Raw genomic sequence first — 22539 nt, 5'->3', positions numbered from 1 at the left:
GTAATCTCCTGATCAAATGCCAGCCATAGCTAATCAATTACATCTCCCAAAAGAGGAACCAAATGTCTAAAGCAATTCCTCAACTTTCTACGTGGTCCCCGCTTTGATTTCTTATTGCTAGTGGATTTCATCATATCAATTCAATTCTTCATCAGCAATTCCGTTGGTTTGCACAATTTGGGCTGATTGTGGAAAGCTTTTAGAAGCTTTCTCGTGTGGAGAAATCTTCTCAAGAATGTCCCCTTTTTAGCATTTTTCTGCTCCATTTTCTGAAATTATATCCAAATACCAAATATAAATATATATTGACAATTAAAACAATATTTGGCAAGAATAAAGAGGAGAATTAACGATAAAATTACTAACAATTAATACCCTATCAATTCCCCCCACACTTAAATCATGCTTGCCCTCAAGTATGGGAACACTAAACTCAACAATGGCTAACTCTCATTTCATTTACTGCCAAGCTGCGCTTATCCCAAAATCAAGTTTTTGTGGCTAAGTGTCAAGACATATTTCTCCTGGTTAGCTCCTGAAATCGCAGACTCGTCCAATTCATAGCTAACTCGTCTAAGAAATCAAAATATTAAACTAGCAAAAGTTAGCAATTTGGTCAACTGAAAACCAAAATCTCAACATTGAAGAACAAGGATCGGCAGGCCAACATGATCATAAGCTTACGCATTATTATTATTATTTTTTTCAATAAATGTTTAGTCCCAAGCTATTCAAGTCTTTTGACGTGAACTCTGACATTTTTAGATGAAAGAGCCCAGTTACTCAATTTTTCACAGCTTCAGGACTAACTACTCATAGATATCGCCACTTTTTGACGCGAAAGTCGACACTTGTGGTGAAGACTCCCGGTTACTGGGTGACGGCACTAGCGGAGTAGAGTCATTTATTAATCACAATTAAAGTACCAGAATGCCAGATAATTAAAGATCATGGCCCACGTCATCTCCTAATATGGAGAACTAAGATCAACAATTGCCCAATCCACACAAAAATTGCTAATAAAATATTTATATTGCCTAAACAAGTTAACCACAATTTGCACCAAGTCATTAAACTCATGATATTCACCAAGATAACATGCGTTTACTTGCCATCTAAACAAAATTCATAGGATAAATCACAACCAGCAATAGAAGAGTGAGTTGCCACATTTATTCATCAAGACAACAATAAGAAAAGCAACAATTTAAAGAAACTCCAATTAAATCCAAATTATTCATCCCCCCCACACTTGAAATATACATTGCCCTCAATGTAACAAATATATAGAAAAAGTAAGAAGAAGGGCAACGAAACTCCCCTGAAATCATCAAGACATCGGTGGATTAGCCCTTGGGGTTGATCTGAGTCTCACCATTTTCTCCAAATATCACTCCAATGAACAATAGACAACCATTTCCAACAAATTGTAATAACAATTGTAATAAATATTGGGGCCTCTCGCTTAGTTAATTTAAATAACAAAATGCACACTTCAATCACCCACAAGTTATACAAATATCCCAACACTTATAGTAAATGCAATCAATAAGCTCTTGTGGTTCCAAACTTAGCCAAATGCAATAACAATGCACCTCAAAATCACCCCAATCAATGTAATAATTGAAATGGAAAAGACCAAAGACTCTCACACAAGGCAATTAGAGACAATCTACTTCAATAAGCAAATTTAAGCATTACAAGCACCTCCTAATTTAACAAACAATCTCAGCAAATTACCCACAATTGGACACAAATTACAGCAATTTAAACACAATTTGACCTAAAATATATATATATATATAATGACAGGTGTCGAAGTAAAATCAATAAAGATATGCAAAACACCCTAAACTAGTATCATCGGTGCACGCATAAGGAATAAGTAAATCACACGACTAACCACAAATCAATCTACTAAATAAATAAAAATCAAGCAAAGTAAAAAGAAACAAGCAAAGTAACACAGAAGTACCCAACTAAGGAGGAATAGAAATGTCAGGTAGTCCAAACACGCAAAACTTTCAAAAATGTACTATAATAAAAATAATAAAAACATGCTGCAATAATAAAATAAGAAAATAAAAAAAATAATAAAAAGAGATTGAAGCAGACGCGTGCATACGAAGCCAGTGGTGCGATGAAGGTGGTGGCTGTGAGAGAGAAGAGTTTGCGGCAGCTGGATCTGGTGGTGCTCAGCGACTGCGGGTGGTGGGCGACGGGTTGGGGTAGCGCGCGCGAGGGAGCGGCGGGCTCCAGGTGGCGCGCGAGGAGCGGCGATGGCGTCGGTGGAGCAGGAGGAAGGGAGGAGACCTGGGGCGGCGGCGGCTCTGGTTGAAGGAACCAGAGAAAAGGGGAAAGCAGGGAAAGAAGAAAGAAAGAAAGAAAGAAGAAAGAAAAAGAAAAGAAGAAAAAGAAGGGTTTTTTTTTTTTTTTTTTTTAGGTCGTCAAACACCGCGTGGGCATGCCAAGATTATAAAACATCCACTGACCTCAGGAGACACCAACGCCGCGTGGGCACGCCAAGATCTCACTTCCTGATTTCAGTAAAGGAAATATGAGTACTGATACTACCCAACGAGTAAATGACCCAATGCAAAAGAACCAACTAGAAAGAACAAAACAACTAGAAATAACAAAACTAATATTTGGGTTGCCTCCCAAACTAGCGCCTTTCTTTAATGTCTTTGGCTAGACATAGCCCATAATTTGCTTAAACCAAGCAAATTGGGTCCTCCAAATGCGTCATCTCTACTCGCTCAACTGGAGCCTCATCATAATAAGGCTTGAGACGATGACCATTCACCACAAATTTCTTCTCCGTCTTCAAACTCTGGATCTCCACTGCACCATAATCAAAGACATTAGTTACAACAAAGGGACCAATCCAACGAGAACGTAGCTTACCTGGAAATAACTTCAATTTGGAGTGGTATAGTAAAACTTTTTGCCCGCAGACGAATGTCTTCCTAGAGATATGTTGGTCATGAAAGATCCGATTCTTCTCTTTATAGATCATTGCATTCTCGTATGCTTCATTTCGGATTTCTTCCAACTCTTGTAATTGCAACTTCCTTTGAATTCCGCCCTCCTCGATATCCATATTGCATTGCTTGACCGCCCAAAACGCTTTATGCTCAAACTCTACCGGGAGATGACATGGCTTTCCAAATACCAATCGGTAAGGGGACATGCCAATGGGTGTCTTGTATGCCGTCCTATATGCCCATAGTGCATCCTCTAGTCTCACACTCCAATCCTTCCTATCGGGTCGGACCATCTTTTCTAGAATTGATTTGATCTCTCGGTTCGATACTTCCGCCTGACCATTTGTCTGAGGATGGTAGGATGTAGAGACTTTGTGCAAGACACCGTATCTCCTAAACATTGCAGCGATCGTTTTGTTGCAGAAATGAGTACCCCGATCACTTACAATTGCTCGTGGCATCCCAAAGCGGACAAAAATATTAGACTTAACGAATTCTGCAACCACTTTGGAATCATTAGTGCGGGTGGCCTTTGCTTCTACCCACTTCGAAACATAATCTACAGCAAGCAATATATACAAAAAACCACAGGACGAAGGAAAAGGACCCATAAAATCAATGCCCCAAACGTCAAAAATTTCAACAAAAATCATTGGGGTTTGAGTCATTTGACCCCTACGAGAGATATTACCCACTCTTTGACACTTATCACATGACTTACAAAATGAGTAGGCATTTTTGAATAGAGTTGGCCAATAGAATCCACTCTCTAGCACCTTACGAGCCGTTCTCTTCGGTCCAAAGTGACCTCCACATGCAAAAGAATGACAATAGGCTAGAATGGATTGAAATTCAGCTTCACTTACACATCTACGGATGATTTGATCGGCACCCCGCTTCCAGAGGTAAGGATCATCCCAAATGTAGAATTTTGCATCGCTCCTCAACTTATCTCTCTTTGCCTTAGGCCATCCTGTAGGAAATTTGTCAGTGACTAGAAAATTAACAATATCTACATACCAAGGCAAGGATGAATTAATAGAAAATAAATGCTCCTCAGGAAATGCTTCTCTCAATGGGAGGTCCTCTTCGACGACTTGTACTCGACTCAAGTGATCTGCTACCAGGTTCTCTACCCCTTTCTTATCTCGGATCTCCAGGTTGAACTCTTGTAACAACAATATCCACCGTATCAATCGCGATTTTGCCTCTTTCTTGGTCAACAGATACCGCAAAGCTGCATGATCAGAAAAAATAATAACTTTAACACAAAGTAAATAAGACCGAAATTTCTCTAAGGCAAAAACAACTGCTAAAAGCTCCTTTTCGGTGGTTGAATAGTTCAATTGAGCTCCGTTCAAGGCTCGAGATGCGTAGTAGATAGCATGAGCTGCCTTTCTTACTCTTTGACCCAATACCGCACCCACTGCATAGTCGCTGGCGTCACACATGATTTCGAATGGGAGGTTCCAGTCAGGGGGTTGGATAATAGGTGAGGTGGTCAATAACTCCTTTAACTTATTGAATGTCCCCTTACATGTTTCATCAAATTCGAAGGATACATCTTTTTGCAAAAGTTGGAACAAGGGTGCTCCAATTTTCGAGAAGTCCTTGATGAACCTTCTATAGAAACCTGCGTGACCCAAGAAAGAACGAACTTCCCGCACACTCGCGGGGTAAGGTAAAGTAGATATAACATCTATTTTTGCCTTATCAACCTCAATACCTGTAGATGATACAACATGACCCAAAACTATCCCGTGTTCAACCATAAAATGACATTTTTCCCAATTAAGCACGAGATTAGTTTCTATACACCTTACTAAGATCAATTTCAGGTTATCTAGACAGTTTTCAAAACTTTCACCATATACACTGAAATCGTCCATGAAAACCTCAATAATCTTCTCAACATATTCTGAAAAGATACTTACCATGCATCTTTGGAAGGTAGCAGGTGCATTGCACAATCCAAATGGCATCCTTCGGTATGCAAATGTTCCAAATGGGCAGGTGAAGGTAGTCTTCTCTTGGTCTTCGGGTGCGATGGCAATTTGAAAATAACCTGAAAATCCATCCAAGAAACAATAGTAAGCTCGACATGCTAATCGCTCCACCATTTGGTCAATAAAAGGGAGGGGAAAATGGTCCTTTTTCGTGACGGCATTTAGCTTTCGGTAATCGATACACTGTCGCCATCCGGTGGGCTTTCGAATTGGTACGAGCTCACCCTCTTGGTTTGATTCCACTGTCACCCCTGCCTTCTTCGGGACCACCTGTACTGGACTTACCCATGGGCTGTCTGATATTGCAAATATAATTCCAACGTCCAGCAGCTTTAAAATCTCTTTCTTTACGACCTCCATCATGAGAGGATTTAATCTCCGTTGAGCTTGCCGTATAGGTTTAGCATTCTCCTCGAGTCGAATTCGGTGCATACACACCACGGGGCTAATTTCCTTGATATCGGCGATGGTCCATCCTATCGCCTGCTTATGTTCCCTAAGAACTCGAAATAGTTTCTCTTCTTGAACCTTTGATAAACCCGCGGAGATGATCACTGGAAGTGTCTCCCCTTCACCTAAGTATACATACTTTAGGTGTTTCGGCAGTGGTTTTAGTTCCAAGACAGGTGCATGCACCACAGATGGAAGTAACCTTTTGTGAGGTTCAGGTATAAAAATGGGTGCGAGGTCATACCTTGTCATCGTGGTTGGTAACGTTTGCAACGATCCAATCACGCATTTAAGCTCTTCACTCAACTCTACTCCAGAGGTCGTTTCGGACTCGAAGTGCCTGGTCAGAATGACCTCTAGTTCATCCCTGCCTTCAATTTCAAAAACCTCCTGTATAGCAGGGTCGATAACATTTACCGAGAAAACAGAGCCAACATTTGAATCGGATGGATATTTCATGGTCTCAAAAATGTTAAAATGAACATTCTCACCATCAAATTCCATAGACAAAGTACCCTTATTAACATCAATTTTGGTTCGGGCTGTGCTCAAAAAGGGTCTACCTAACAACAAAGGTGACGGATCACGGGAGTGTTCATCCTCCATGTCGAGCACATAAAAATCAGCTGGAAAAACCAATTCGTTAATTTTTACCAAAACATCTTCAATCAACCCGTCAGGGTATGCATTGGTCCTGTCAGCTAATTGGATTATTATCCCAGTTTCTTTCAAAGGGCCTAAGTTCAAAGAAGCATAAATAGATTTTGGCATGACATTAATCGATGCTCCTAGATCTAACATGGCCTTTCCAATCAAAATATTACCTATCCTACAAGGAATAGTAAACATACCTGGATCTCCGCATTTCGGTGGAAGCTTTCTTTGTAGAATTGCTGAAACATTCTCCCCAACTATAACTCGTTCATCTCCCTTCAACCGCTTGCGGTTGGCACACAGGTCCCTCAAAAATTTTGCGTACCTGGGTACTTGTTTAATCGCATCCAGTAGGGGTATGTTGATCTCCACCTTGCGAAAGATCTCCAGGACCTCTTTTTCCTTGTCTTGCTTCTTTGGTTTCTCTAACCTGCTAGGAAAGGGAGGTGGATTAGTTTTAGCTGTAGGAATTGGGTTCGAGGGTACCTTTGCATTTTTGTTGTCTCTGCCCTCCTCTTCCAATTCTTTCTCAATCCGTTCCTCGTCCTTGTCTTTAGGAATCACCGGTTCGGGTCCTTGAACTTCCTTACCATTCCTCAAGGTCATTGCGCTTACATTCTTTGGATTTGCCTCAAGTTGAGATGGCAACTTTCCTTGAACTTGGGACTCCAAACGGTTGATTGTTATAGCCATTTGATTCATTTGATTTTGCAATGATTGCACCTGTCCCAGTTGATTTCTCATGCTTTGCAGGTCTGAATCCGTCTTTTGTTGATTAGCAAGTAATTGCTTCATCATCTCTTCCATGGACGGACTTGAGTTTGAAGGGGGTGGTGGTGGTGGTGGGCGAGGATGATACTGCTGTTGGTGCCCTTGTGGTCTATTTGGCACAAAGTTAAACTGCCTATTTCCTCCATAGCTAAGGTTGGGGTGATCCCTCCAACCAGGATTGTAGGTGTTTGAGTACGGGTCGTACTGCTTTCTTGGCGCAGGCACGTGGCCAGCCATGTTCACCTGTTCTGCCGTTTCTTCTTGAACCAGTGGACACATTTCCGTAGGATGACTCACGGCAGTGCACACCCCACACACTTTGGCTTGTGAAGCACTCCCCACAGCTAATTGTCTTACGAAAGATGTTAATTCGGAGATCTGCTGTTGGATAGAGGACGTTTCCACCTCATTCACCCTACGCGTCGGGATGTCCTCTCTTGAACCAAACTGTTGTGAGTTCTCAGCCATCCCTTCAATCAACTCCCATGCTCCTCGAGGGGTTTTGTTCACCAACGCCCCTCCACTTGCAGCATCGATTATGCTTCTGTCCCTGAAAAGCAACCCCTCATAGAAATATTGAATAAGCAGTTGCTCACTTATCTGATGCTGAGGGCATTTGGTGCACAGTTTCTTAAATCTCTCCCAGTACTCATAGAGAGACTCGCTAGGGTGTTGTTTGATACCACATATCTCTTTCCTTAGGCTCGCAGCTCGAGACGCCGGAAAGTACTTGTCCAGAAATTTTTTCTTCAATTGGTCCCACGTGGTGATACTACCAGGCGGTAGGTAGTAGAGCCAGTCTTTTGCGGAGTCTTTCAAAGAGAAGGGGAAGGCCCTCATCTTTATTTGCTCTTCTGTAATTTCCGGGGGTTTCATACTGTTGCAAACGACGTCGAACTCTTGCAAGTGCTTGTAGGGCTCCTCACCTGGTAGACCATGAAAAGATGGCAAGAGATGAATTAGACCAGATTTTAGTTCAAAGGGAGTGTCATCATTTAAATTTGGAAAAGTAATGCACAAGGGCTGCTGATTTAAATCAGGAGCAGCCAACTCCCTTAGTGTTCGTGCATTTGCCATAGTGACTTCCTCTTGGTCTGAATCACTCGAATTGTCACCAGACAAATTTGTCGGCTCAACCTCTGGATCAAGTCCCTGAGGTGCAATACCGTATTGCTCTTCTCTGAGCCGCCTGGTTTCTTTCCTCGTTCTACGCGCGGTCTTCTCTACTTCAGGGTCGAAAATTAATTCGCCTGTACGAGAAGAACGAGGCATAAACTAGAAAAATACCAGAAAATTAGAACAAAAATGAACTTAAAAAGAAACAAATAATTAACGCCAGTCCCCGGCAACGGCGCCAAAAATTGACAGGTGTCGTGCCTGTGCAATAATAAATACCTGCTTAAGAAAAATAAATTTTCTGTGTATAGTAGTAAGCAGGATCGAATCCACAGGGACTGGGAAAAATTCGATTCTTTTTAAATTCGAGACACGGGGGATTTTTATCAGATAAAACTAAAAATAAATAATTAAACAATTTAACTAAAAAATAAATAATTAATTAATACGAATGTAAATGGCAATTAAATAAATAATAAATAAATTCTAGCCAAGGATACAACTACGCAGACATAGTCCATTCATCTGATCATTGATGCAAAGAAGGTTCACTTAATTTAATTAATAGTCTAGTTATAGTCGCCGATAAGCTCTAACGACCAGCTTTTCCTTAATTTATTGATAACCAAGGTACGACCGTTGATTACCTCTAACTAGGAAATACTCCTAGGTACGACCGTAGGAATTAATTTCCTAATTGCATTAAAAACTAGAAAAGTCTAACCCAAATTAATAACACGCTACGAGGGTTATTTAAATCAGATTGCATGTTCTCCTAGTATGTGAAAATACTAGTTGCCACTAATATTAACCAACTAAACAATTACGGATTTAATTAATTAATTTGACAAGAGATTAAAAAGTCAAATTGCACATCGGGCCCTTGATATCAAATTAACAAAATAATCCCATGGAAATTAAAATAGAAAACATGCAAATATTAACAAATTACGGAACATGTAAAATTAATTAGATCTCACAGATATTTGGGACTGCGTCTTCGCGTTGATCCTTGACTAGAGGAGAAAATTAGCCACGCCTCATAAGAAAATCTTCACACAATTCAATTGAATTTAAAGACATCATCTTTCTTCGATAATTGAGAGAGTGAATAACAAAGCTCTCGGAAGAGAATAAGAAAATTGCACACTAGAATTCAACAAACCAAAACAACTCCCTATTCTCTCCTCTGGAACATCCCTCGGAGAGAAAACTAAAACTCCTCTTCCCAGACGGAAGAGAAGAAGAAAAACTCACTCTGGAAATGTGCGGCTCTCCCACGCATAAAAACAAGCCAATTCGAAACTTCACTCCACGCTCACAAAAGAAAAACATTCCTTCCCTACCTAATCAACTCCACCGAAAACAAAAGCAAAGCCAACTATGGTTTGTCGGTTTCCTTTGACCAAGTGCACACGTTCACAAATAAGAGAGCAAACCAAAAATGTGTCTTTACACAATGGTCAAGTCTTCGCGGTCCCCACCTAATTGAGATGTTGGCCAGCCAAATGCAATTCAATTCCTTTTCATCATAGAAAGAAATGGACGTTGGTTTACACCATGCATATGGGCCAATTGTATAGAGTTTCACAATAATCTTCTCAGGAAGGTTTCTGCTCCACTTTAATTTGCGGTCCCCACCAATTTTGATATGTTGTCTAGCCAAATTGAATTCCCAAATGCAATTCCATTCTTTCTCGTTGGTTTGCACCAGAATTGTGTAAAGCTTCACAATAATCTTCTCAAGAGGTTTCTGGTCCAATTTCTGAAATTATATCCAAATACCAAATATAAATATATATTGACAATTAAAGCAAATTAAAGCAATATTTGGCAAGAATAAAAAGGAAAATTAACAATAAAATTACTAACAATTAACATCCTATCAGAACAGTTTCCGAAAGACCAAATCAATGACAGAACAGATGAATACGGAGGCTCATTGGAGAACCGTTGCAGATTTGCTCTGGAAATCGTTGAAGCTGTCTCCAATGCGATAGGAGCTGATAGAGTTGGCCTCAGGCTCTCCCCGTTTGCAGATTACATGGAATCAGAATACTCAAATCCAACAGCACTAGGTCTCTACATGGCTGAAGCCCTGAATAAATATGGAATTCTGTACTGTCACATGGTGGAGCCAAGGATGAAAACTCTGGGGGAAAAATTCGAATGTGCAGATACTCTTCTGCCAATGAGGAAGGCATTCAAAGGTACTTTCATCGTTGCTGGTGGCTATGGTAGGGAAGATGGCAGCGAAGCAGTGGCCAAAGATAATGCTGATCTTGTTGCCTATGGACGTTTGTTCCTGGCCAATCCAGATTTGCCAAAACGATTTGAGTTAAATGCTCCTCTGAACAAGTACAACAGAACCACCTTCTACATACCTGATCCTGTTGTTGGCTACACTGACTATCCATTTCTTGAAACCATGGCATGAATCTGTAAAAGGTACGAAAAGACAACAACATTGTATTGCAGGACCACTGAAACCATGTTAAGGTCTTTTTTAGGTGCAATTTGTATTGCAGGACTGCTAATTTAAGCATTTGGTACAATTGTAACTTGATACTACTATTTGTCGATTGCATTATGAATTTCTCTGTCTCTCGTTCTCAGTTACACGAGTCTCAATGGCCAAAGCAATGATTAGATCTTGTTGGAATTGGAATCTTAAACAGCTTTTACAATAATCATCCTGAAAAGTAACTAAAACTATTTAAACAAATTAGAATAGAAAACACTCTCAAAAGAGGGGACTCTGCCCACAATGCTTAGATAATCGGACCATTGGTCCAGCAACCACCAGGAGGGACTCTTTAAGTCCCTCTCCGGGTGCTGGTTGCGAAATCAAATCTCCTTACCACCATGAAATGCCAACAATTCTTGGTTTCCCAACTGATTTTAGTCCCCTCTAAATTCTAATGGCCAATAAATCCCTCCTAATTTGTCAACCTAAGCTTTAATAAATTCTTAGGCCAATGGTCTCATTGCGTTTGTCCCCAAAAAAAAAAAAAAAAAAAAAAAAAAGAAATCCCTCCTAATCTATTGACCTGAGCCTTAACAAATTCTTAATGGGACTACTGAATTAATATTGTTCCTTTTTAAGTCTATGAAATAACATTAATCATAACATAATTTAGTCTCTTTTATTTCTCATTTACCATTTTAGTCCTTGTAAAGTATACTTAATCAAATTTAGCCCCTTATATCCGACTATTGATCGATATATTGTGCACTTATATTTCTATGACTTCTATGCTATGAAATTATGTTTTCCTCAAACAACTAAATGACCAAGTACCAATACAAAAGATTAAAATTACTAATATACAAATAAGAGCAGTAAAAGCGACATAACATCATAAATAAGGAGGTAGAAATCTTATTTTCCTTCTCTCTTTCCGTTTCTTAAATTTTATCTCTCCCCTATTAGAAAAAAAAAATTTTTAAATAAAGATCTAAAACTGAAACATCAAATTCAAATTTTCTAATGAACATGAGGGTCTTAATAGAAAATTACCCTTTTGTTGCTTTTAATGTACTGGGATCTCTTTTTCTTGTTAGAGCCATGAACATGGACGTAAAGAGAGGACAATAGCTAATAAATTTATGCCGCCCGGCGGACCTTTGCCCTTTGGCATCAACGGAAAAGTGTAGCAAAATGCAAGAAAGTCAAGAAGCGTATCACCTAAAAAATAATAGTCTTATATAACAAGACATAAATTTGGGGAAAAAATTTTTAAATATTATCTTGCATGCATTATAAATACATTCCTAATCATTATTTTTATCTCTCATAAATCACATAATAAAAAGTGTTACTGTATTATTCTAAATAATTTTTTTGAAATAATCTCCTATCCAAACACACCACAAGATTGTAGAGTTTTCATTTTTTCTTCTTGTTAGAAAGGAAAGTATTTGAGTCAATCTTCAATTTAAATATTTGACAATGAATTGCGATTTAGTTGGTAAAACTATTTTCATTTGTGATGAGAGGGTCATACGAGTGGAATCTCACAATTATCACAATTGATACTTCAGGGATGATTGCGCGGTAAGATGGAATAAATTATAAGTAGGAAGTTTGGATTAAAAAACTCACACTTATTAAAAAAACAAAGGGCAAATTCCATTTTACCCCCCTGTGGTTTAGCGTTTTTTCACATAACCCCCCTATGGTTTCAAAAGCTATACATAACCCCCTTATGGTTTGGATTAAAGTGTCAAAGTAACGGAAATAGTCACTCGTAATGGCGTCACCTAAAATGTCAAAAATACCCTTATGTAAGGTTGAAATTTATGTATTAACCAAGGGGGGTTATGTGTATATTTTGAAAATCATAAGGGGGTTATATGGTAAAGTATTAAACCATAAGGGGGTTATATGGTAAAATATAAAAATCATAGGGGGTTAATATGTCATGTATTTATAAGGGTAATTTCGACATTTTTAGAAGTTCCGTTACGAGTGACTATTTCCGTTAGTTTGACACTTTAATCCAAACTATGAGGGGGTTATGTATAGCTTTTGAAACTATAAGGGGGTTATGTAAGAAAAAGGTAAACCACAGGGGGGTAAAATGTAATTTACCCAAAAACAAAAGTATATCACAGGTGATACTCTTAAAAATGGAAAAAGTGTAATAAATTGTTAGATTAATCTTCTTGTATGTACTAGGTTGAAACACACGTCTTCTTCCATTTAGTTTCGATCTCTTTTTGCACACAAAGCGTAAATTAGACCCGAAACATGTTGTACAAAGGCAAGACAAATTGGCAATATTATGTGTACATAAAGTAAAATTCAGTGTGAAGTTTCAGTGGAACACGTAATTTGGAAAGTAAAAGGTTCTTTGTACTTTATTCTAATCCACTGGTATAATTAATAATTGTATAGGAGGCTAGACAAATTAGGCTATGATCAGCTACATGGTGGATAGTGGATACTGGTGCCTGCAGTTGCCAGAATAACCAAATCTTTTTTTCAGCTCCCACACTGGTTCACTCAGTTGCATGGTCCTTTGAGATCAAAGACCAAGAACACTTGAGATTTAGAGATAGTAAACAGAAATGGAAAAGAAGGTAGATGATAGACCGGAGGAGCAAACAATACCTTTGCTGACTCCCTATCAAATGGGACCTTTCCAGCTCTCTCACAGGTAATATATTTAGTACTAGAATTTCTCTTCCTATATTTCAGTCAGGCTATATAGTTTTGAACCTTTTTTTTTATGAAGGAAACGATCAGCTTGTGTTCACTGTTGAAAATTTCTGAATTTGGATTAAGAAGCAGATTTTTAGGAAAATCCCACTTGGGAAATCACTTTGATGTATGTATTTATCTATTTGCTAGCTTTTGACTTGGGGTGAAACCAGGGTCATTAGGCAAGTAATTTCAACCTTTATATTATTCAAGAAGCAGACAAAGTTAGATTACTAAAACGAAGGACTTGGTTGTAGTGTTTTAAAGGAGGGATTACTGTCTCAATAATCTGGGCTGAAGTGCCATCTTTCTTCCTTAAGTGATAGCTAATAGGAAAGATGTATTTATACACCTGGTAAAGTTGATCGGTAACTATGAATAATAACATAATTTGATTTGGAAGAAAATGCACTAAAAAAGTTTCTGAATTTGTTACATTAACAGACTTTGTACCTACTTTTCTGATCATGTCATGATGTGAAGAAATTTGCTGTCCTAAGGATTTGAAGAGAAGAAATAGAAGCTATATGTTGTAAAGGAGTCACAGAGGCTACTTTCAGTTTGAACTTCAAAGAGTCACAAATTAAAGAAATGCTCCAAGCTGGGCAGTCTTATCACTCTGTCCCTGCCTCATTGTGGGAGAGCACATTCTAATTTTTCTTTTCCTCTTTTCCTTTCCTGATCTTTCAAAGTGATCAATGGCTCAGTTTGAACTCACAGGAAACGAAATAGAAAAGAAAAAGATTCTAGAAGATCAATGACAAATTGGCTTGAAACTTTGTGTAGTTTGTCATTGCGTATAAATGTAACTTATCCGATTGCAGGTCAGGATCATCTCTTTTTACTGCAATTGATAGATTTTCGTACACTTCATTACTCTGTTAGTTTGACTGCTTGTTGTTCCTTTTTTAAGTTACATGGAGGCAGAAAATATGTCAATACAACGAGAACCGCCTTCAAGTAAACACACTACTTCGCATTTTGCATCAAAAGAAGTTTGCTCTGCATTTAGACTATGAAGCTCTCCTTCTATCCTCCTTAAATAGAAATAGGACTGGACTTATAAGCTCAGTGAGTAAATCTTCCATATCACAAGATTTACTATTTCGAATGAGACTAAACTTAGAATTCTCCTTTCCTCTTTGAAGGCAATAACTCAATTGAAAAAAAAAATTGTAACTGAAGTTTGTATGATATTACATCTTTCTTATCAGAATTACGACTACTTTAACTGATCAATTTTGAGGTTCCATCACTAACCCCTACATCAAAAAGAGTTTCAGGGCTAAATTTTGCACCATCTAATATTAATTCCATGCAGAATTGTTTTGGCACCTTTGACAAGACAGAGATCTTACAACGATATTCCACAGCCTCATGCTATTTTGTACTACTCTCAGAGAACCACGAAAGGAGGTTTGCTCATAGCAGAAGCCACTGTAGTCTCTGACACAGGCCGAGGGTAATTCTATTAGCATTCCTTGTTTTCCATTGATCTAAATATTTCAAGCATTCACCCTATGTTTGTTATTTTGGCCATTTCTACTAAGTGTTGAACTTTTCCTCATATATAAAGCTATCCAATGACACCTGGAATATGGACTAAGGAACAAATTGAGGCTTGGAAACCAATAGTAGACGCAGTTCATGCCAAAGGTGGTATATTTTTCTGCCAACTTTGGCATGGTGGACGGTTTCAAACAATGGTGATTTTCTTACTGATTAATTTTTTTTTTGGTTAAGTGTGCTATATTAGACATGCTAGTTGTGGACCAAGGTTTACTATATATTCAACAGGAATACAACTGCTGTAAACTAATTCATTTGGCAAGGCCACTCTGGATGATGCATTTACACCTTAAAATTTCATCTGGAATCAAGCATGGATATAAATCTGAGGATTGCTTATGGCAATTGAGATTTCTTGTTTCAGTCTAATGTGTTATCGGAGGCACTAGTTCCTGTTCACTTTTTGGGCGCTAGACTTCTATTCCTTTGAAGTTGATTTAATTAACTTCCATTTGCAGATTTTCAACCCAACGGACAAGCTCCAATATCATCTACAGACAAGCTGTTAGCTCCCCAAGTTCGAACAAATGGTATTGATGTTGCAGAATTTTCACCTCCCCGAAGGTTAAGGACAGAAGAAATTCCTCAGGTTGTCAATGATTTTAGACTTGCTGCTTTGAGTGCTATTGAAGCTGGTAAGACTTTCAGTATATGCAGACCTTGTTGAAGAACTGAAAAATTAAAATCTATCTTTTGGAGATAAAGGTGGAATCCTGATTAAAGAATGACATTGTTCTTGAGTTCTTGCTCTTATGTACACTTTTCTTATTCAGCGCAGGTAGAAGTGTAAATGAGAACAAAAAAGACTTGTTCATTGGGAACTTTAACTTAATTTTCAGCAAGTAGGATAAATTTGAGCTAGTAACATACTGGAAACTTCTACAAAATAATCTTCTGATTTGCAAGTGCCTTATCTGCATTTCTTTAGTTGAGATTACAATTTATGTCCTAAATGGCTAAATCATTCATTCTACCAATGTTGCAAAGAAGATGAGAGAACAACCTTAAAGTTATCAGAAGATCATGTTTTGCCCTATCCAGCTTAAGTCTATTCTGCAGGATTTGATGGGGTTGAAATCCATGGAGCTCATGGTTATCTAATAGACCAGTTTTTGAAGGACCGAGTCAATGACAGAACAGATGAATATGGAGGATCTTTGGAGAACCGCTGCAGATTTGCTTTGGAAATAGTTGAAGCCGTGTCAGATGCAATAGGAGCCGATAGAGTTGGTATAAGACTTTCGCCCTTTGCGAATTACAATGGAGCAAGCGATTCAAATCCGAAAGCGCTAGCTCTGCATATGGCTGAAGCCTTGAATAAATATGGAATTCTGTACTTGCACATGGTTGAGCCAAGGATGATAAAAGTTGGAGAAAAATTTGAATGTGCCGATAGTCTTCTGCCAATGAGAAAGGCATTCAAAGGTACTTTCGTTGCTGCTGGTGGTTATGAAAGGAAAGATGGAAACAAAGCCGTGGTAGAAAATCGTGCTGATCTTATTGCATATGGGCGTATATTCTTGGCCAATCCTGATTTACCCAAGAGATTTGAGTTAAATGCTCCCCTGAACACGTATAATCGAGCTACATTCTATATACCTGATCCAGTTGTGGGTTATACTGACTATCCATTTCTTGAAACAAATGCATGACTTACATCTTATTGTATTGGCTGGACTACTGTTGAAAAGGATGTGAATTTTGTTGGACATTGTATTGCAGAGGTAGTTAGAAAAGGGCATGGCATGAAATGGCTCAGCATCCGCCTGGTATTAAATGTGATGATTAAGGATTTAACAATCAACACTGCAAATTTGCATATACTTTTGAATAGCTAAGCTAAACAGATCAATGATCTTTATGGTCATTTTTGACTGTTTATTCCAGCAATATGTATGCATTTGATAAAACTGAAGTGTGAAATCTGAAATTTGAATCCATTAAGTTATTGAATTATTATGTATTAAATCTAGTGTATATCATATTCAGTGATAAGTGAATAGCTTATCACTTAATTTTGGGAGCAAGTTTGTCTAGGAAATTCAGTGCCGCTTAATTAATTTCGATGTTCAATTTTTGGTTATCAAATAGTTTGACTATATTAAAATCTAAATCTATTAAATTTAAGTGTTGAATTGGGTTATCAAACAAGATCTCAAATATTTGTACAGATGGGAAAATTCAGGTTGCACTTTGACTGAGTTTTGCAGCTTGAGGATTTCAGAAAACAACTATTGCAATTAGCAACAGCATATCAGCAGAAGAATAAACCATTTATCTCATAATTAGTACAAGAATCAGAGCTTTAGGTTTTCAATTTTCTCTTCTTTTCTGTCATACATATAAAATTTAGGATATGGTCACATTTCAAGTATTAAAAAACAGGAATTCCTGGACGTGTATATTTGCGGCATGATCCCACTATCATCGGCATTAATTTTACCTGCAATACTATTCTCTATTACGTGTGGTATGCAAGAAATCTACCTTAAATGGTTTTAAAATCAAAGCTATATGCTTTACCGCGGAAGCGAAATTTGTTCTGAAAATCTATACAATTTTTGGATACTGTTTTTCCTTTCTCTGTTTAGTATTTTTGCAAATTCATGATTTAACCAGAAAAAAAAATAAATCTTGAAAAGTATATTGCTTAAGCACTAAATAATTAGTACTTGCAAATTAAAAGCTTATAGGCTATTGCAAGTACTATTGAAACTTGATATTATTATTTTTTTTCTATTAGGGCTTCAACATGCTGCAAGACTTGAAGTTGAACTCGACTGACTTGGTTAAATTTTGAGCATAAAAAAAGGGTAAATTTATAAAAATATCTCAACAAATCAGGTGTAATTTGCTTCCTTGACTTATTAAACCCAAAATTTTACCTCTACTCAATTCTGATATTTCAAACATTGAGCGTTCATGTGAAGATTAAAAGACGATTTTAGGATAATTGGTTTTCCTTGGACAAAAAAAAAAAAGAAAAAAAAGGAGTCAAATTGTTAATAAAAAGAAAAAGGATTTTGCTTGCCGGGAGGCAAACCCGGATGTAATCGCTTAAACCAATTAGGTGCCACAATGGATCTTAGACCCTATTTGATAATCTAATTTAACACGTAAACTTAATAGATTCAGATTTTAACATGTTTAGATGCATTTGATACCAAAAATTGAATATCTAAATTAATTAAGTAGCATTGAATTTTTTAAACAAAACTTGCTTCAAAAAATAAGTGATAAACTATTTACTTATCACTTAACGTGATATACACTCAAATATATCAGACTTAGTAATTAATAATTCAATAATTTAATTGACCAGTTTTTGAACTTTAATTACCCTTAGTCATTTGTTGATATAGCAATTTCAATTAATTATATAAAACTAACCCTGTTTAATAAACCAATTCCGTACTTAAATCTAATAGATACAAATCTTAACATGTTCAAACATGTTTAATAACTAAAAATGAAACATTTGAATTAATTGAATGGTACTGACAAAATTTGCAACCAAAAGTAAGTGATAAACTATTTACTTATCACTTAATGAGATATACATTCAAATGTATTAGATTTAATACTTAACAATTCAATAATTTAATAGATTTAGACTTTAAATTTTAGATTTCATATTTTAGTTTCAAATTTCAATTTTATCAAATGCAAATCTCTTTGACTTTTCACGTCTATACCCCATTTCCCCATTCTTTTTTCTCGCGCAATAGATAATAATTTGGGGAAAACTATGTTAGTACGAAAATTGTTCAAAACATCCCTCATATATTACTAAATGAATTTTTTGGTCATTTACTTTTAAAATGTTAACTTTATATCCCTTACAAATTCAAGATAGTAAAATTTAGTTCCAACACCAGTTTCTAACATCTTTTTAATCTGAAATCATTACGTGACCTACATGCAATCATTTTTTATGCGCAAAAAGATTAGATCTCATCTTTTTAGTGACAAAATTGAATATGAATTGATTTAGATTAGGGTTGGAGCTAAATCGAGCAACTTAACTTGAACTCGCAAGTAGCTTAGTCGGTTGCTCGACTCTTGACCGAGCTTGAGTTACTTGACTAAGCTGGTGAGTCAAGCTCAAGCAAGAATGTGATAAGATCGAAGCTTGATGAGTAGTTTGAGCTCGATAGCCAATTTATTTAACTAGTAAATTATAATTATTAAATTACTATATTAGGCATATGAGTTACTACATGTACGACCTTAAGAGGTATACTTACAAAATTATTGAAGAATGAATAAGTAATTTTGCAAAAAAAACCCCTTGAATAAACTTAAACAAAACAAATGAGCTTCATTTCATTTCTAATTTTCCATCTTCTTCTCTCCCTCGTTCGATCCGAGTTCGAAGGCCGAAGCTCAACTACTCAATTAGCTAAGCTAAAGTACCAACTCCAAGTCCATTTTGGTTCAGCCTTCAGCAATCAACATCTTGGTGGAGCTGTTGGGGCATCATAGCATACTGATTCATTGCTAAAACTGAAACTTGGATTCTGGAAATTGGAAACTGAAGTAGCAGGAATCAGATTGAGCTTGCAGGAACTGTTTTTTGAGCTTGAGTACTCAAGCTCGATAAGGAGCCTTAGTACTCAAGCTCGATAAGGAGCCTTATCGAGTCGAACTCGAGCTCCCTCCCTAGCTACGAGTTCGAGCTAGAGTTGAGTGCATCATATATGAGCCGAGTTCGAGCTCGACCTGACTCGATAGCATCCCTAGTTCAAAGCTTATATTTTTAAGAAAAAAAAATTGAATATGATTCAGGTTAGATCTCACATTTTAAGGACAAAAATGAATATGGAGCCGGACGTTTGTTTAACTATAAATGGGATATAACTTTTTTGCTTCGATAAAAATGACTATATATGGGTCACGTGATGGAATTAGAGTAAAAAATATAGTAAAAAATCTAGGTTGTAACCAAATTTTTTTACTTTATTTTATAAGAGATATAAAATTACTATTTTAAAAGTGAATGACGAGAAAATTCATTAGCAAAATGTGATGAACATTTTGAAAGATTTCTCATGTTGGTAACCCCTGAACAATTTCATATTGCTACTTTCCCACAAAATTTGTTAGCTCTAGTTTTTGAAGTCCTAATTATCTCTCTCTCTCAAAATCTTGTGATCGACAAAATCCCACTAATATTTTTGCATTTCCTTTCTTTTTAGGTAACCTCTTTAAGTTTTCTAAATTCAAAATTATCCTAAATCAATAACAAGTCTGTATCTTGTACAAATATGCAACAATTTGAAAATGTAGAAATTCACGAGAAAAATTTCTTTGGTAGGGAATTTCTTTCCTTTGGAGATTCCCAAAAAAAAAAAAAATCAAATGAGGCTTATGTTTTGAAATTCAAATTGGATAGTGATTCAATCGAATTTGAGGGCTAGGGTTAATGAGTTTGACCAAAGTTAGACTGATCTAAGAATGTGATGATATCATCATAACGTCATAAATATTTATGACATTAATCACCATACAAAGTACATAAACTTTGGTATATTTCTTTTTCCTACACATTTCCTATATATCATACTCACCAAATAAAACCAACTTTGGAAATCTAAACATGTAAAACCCAGTAACTTCAGAAAATGAGGAACCATTTAAAATTTAGTATCTATTACATATTAAAATCTTAAGAGAATGAAAAAAAAAATTTAAAATTTCACCTGTCTACTTTAGTTCTAATGGTTCCAATGTTCCATGGGCAATATCACTGTCATTGTGTATAGTCATCAACTCCCCTAAATTGAACTACACTTTTATACAAATTTGTTACAAACTTAAACTTCGACGCAGCAACATAATCTGAAAGAACAAAAGCAGTACAAATTGAAGTATAATAAATTTTGTTTAGGTATTGACATACCAAGTTTGTATACATTGAGTTATTTAAAAATTCTCTAGGCCCAATATATACATTTTAGTTCTTTTTCTTAGAATCCATATATCACAAATTATTGCAGAATATATTCTTAGCAAATTCTTACATGCGAAAGATCTAAACTACAAGTGCCAAAAAATAAAAAACACTAATACAAAACTTGATTATGAAATAGTAGTATAATTATTACTTACTATTCTACTTCTTGTATTAATGCACTTTTTTCACTACTGCTGGTACTATGTTTCAAACATTAGGCCTATCTTAATCTGGAATCATTCCATTCCACGCATCAAAGTAGTTTTGTCGTGTCAATCCATGGGTTAACAAGGTTAATTGTAGGTTGACAGATTAATTAGAAACCTATAACATGATATGCTTATTATTCAAGTGACCGATGATATTAGATCTTTCTGTTTCTTAGGGTTTCCGACTTTTGTAAAAGAGAAGGTGAAAGGGAGAAGATTCATCAGCATTAACTTTACCTGCAATTTTCTGAAAATGGCTTTTGATATTCTGTATTATGTATGGTGAGCAAGGATTCTACCTTAAAATGGTTTGGAAATCAAAGCTATATGGCCTTGGAAGAAAAATTTGTTTTCTTAAGCTCAAAATGCAATATTTACATATTATTTCTTCCTTTCTCTGTTTAGTATTTATACAAACTCATGATTTAAGAGGAAAAAATATATCTCAAAATGGCAAAAATAGACTGCTTAAGTGCTAAATAACTAGATTTGCAAAATTATAGCGTATACTAATAAGATTAACAACTCAAGCACTATTGAAAATTGAAGTTACTAGTTTTTTTTTCCTGATAGGACTTCAAATGTCACAAGGTTTGAAGTTGAACTTGCCTAAATTTGTTAAATTTTTGCAAAAAAAAAGTGGGGGGGAACAAAAAAACTTGGTTAAATTTATAAAATATCTCAACAAATTGCTATCCTTGGGAAAGGATGAATATAGGATAATTTGGTATCCTTGGGAAAGAAAACAAAATGGAAACAAATTCATTAAAAAAAAAAAGGAAAGAAACAAAATGCTTTGCGCTGGTGGCAGTCGAACCCGGATCTTAATCATTTGTTGACGAGATGCGTTTAATATATAAAACATAGTTCTTCTGTGCCTCTCTTTTCCCTTTCTTTTCTTGAGAAACTGATAATATCTGGCAAAACTGTGTTGTAAACCCCTAAATAATTTCATATTGCTAATTGCATGCTAAATTTGTAAGCTCCATTTTATGAAACCCTAATTATCTCTCTCACTCTCCTTTTCTTTAATATTTTTATCGACAAAATTCGTGTAATCTCTTTGAATTTTATTTTTCTTTTTTTTAGAATAATCTCTTTGAGTCAAATAACAAGTCCATATATGCATATATCTTGCACAATTTTGCAACAATTCGAAAACGTGGAACTTGATGAGAAAATTTTCCTTGGCGTGGAATTTCTTTCCTTTGGACATTCCCAATCAAGGAAATCGAATAAGACCCAAAAAACTTAATAAAACCTAAAAATCAGACATCTAAAGCAAAAGCCAAAAGTGCATGTTTTCCTGGGGAAATCATATCCAAATATTCAAAAGCTTTTCCTTTAATTGAATTGCACTAAAAGTGGAGAGAGTCAAAAAGAGGAACAAATATAAAAACATGGTATTGGTAGATGGAGAGCATTAGAGGTGGAGTCCTTATCCATGATTATTAAGAATGGAGTGGACTCTATCCTAAAAGGGCAAGTATTTCTGAAGAGATTACTAATAATTAGGTTAATAACTCCAGTATTCTTGAAACTTGAATCTGTAACCTTTCCCCTCAGGATTCTAATTTGGCTCTAGATTGAACAACTGTGTAATCAAGTAATTTCT

General features: G+C 36.4%; 1 protein-coding gene, 1 non-coding gene and 1 pseudogene across 2 annotated transcripts; all 3 read left to right on the top strand.

Annotated features, from left to right (window-relative positions):
* Nucleotides 1–7466: 7466 nt before the first annotated feature.
* LOC140016324 (small nucleolar RNA R71) lies at nt 7467–7573 on the top strand. The gene has a single exon (XR_011822721.1). It is a non-coding gene; the product is annotated as a small nucleolar RNA R71 (small nucleolar RNA).
* Nucleotides 7574–9525: 1952 nt separating this feature from the next.
* On the top strand, nt 9526–10421 carry LOC113713888 (12-oxophytodienoate reductase 1-like). Its single transcript, XM_027237693.1, has 2 exons — nt 9526–9535; nt 9874–10421. Exons 1-2 carry the CDS (start codon nt 9526–9528, stop codon nt 10419–10421), a joined length of 558 nt encoding a protein of 185 aa, XP_027093494.1.
* Nucleotides 10422–12911: 2490 nt separating this feature from the next.
* On the top strand, nt 12912–16697 carry LOC113714568 (putative 12-oxophytodienoate reductase 11; annotated as a pseudogene).
* The last annotated feature ends 5842 nt before the right edge of the window (nt 16698–22539 follow it).

The sequence above is a fragment of the Coffea arabica genome, chromosome 10c, assembly GCF_036785885.1.
Source record: "Coffea arabica cultivar ET-39 chromosome 10c, Coffea Arabica ET-39 HiFi, whole genome shotgun sequence".
NCBI lineage: Eukaryota > Viridiplantae > Streptophyta > Magnoliopsida > Gentianales > Rubiaceae > Coffea > Coffea arabica.
The sequence above is the reverse complement of the archived record's forward strand: the minus strand, read 5'-3'. Positions and strand labels throughout refer to the sequence as shown.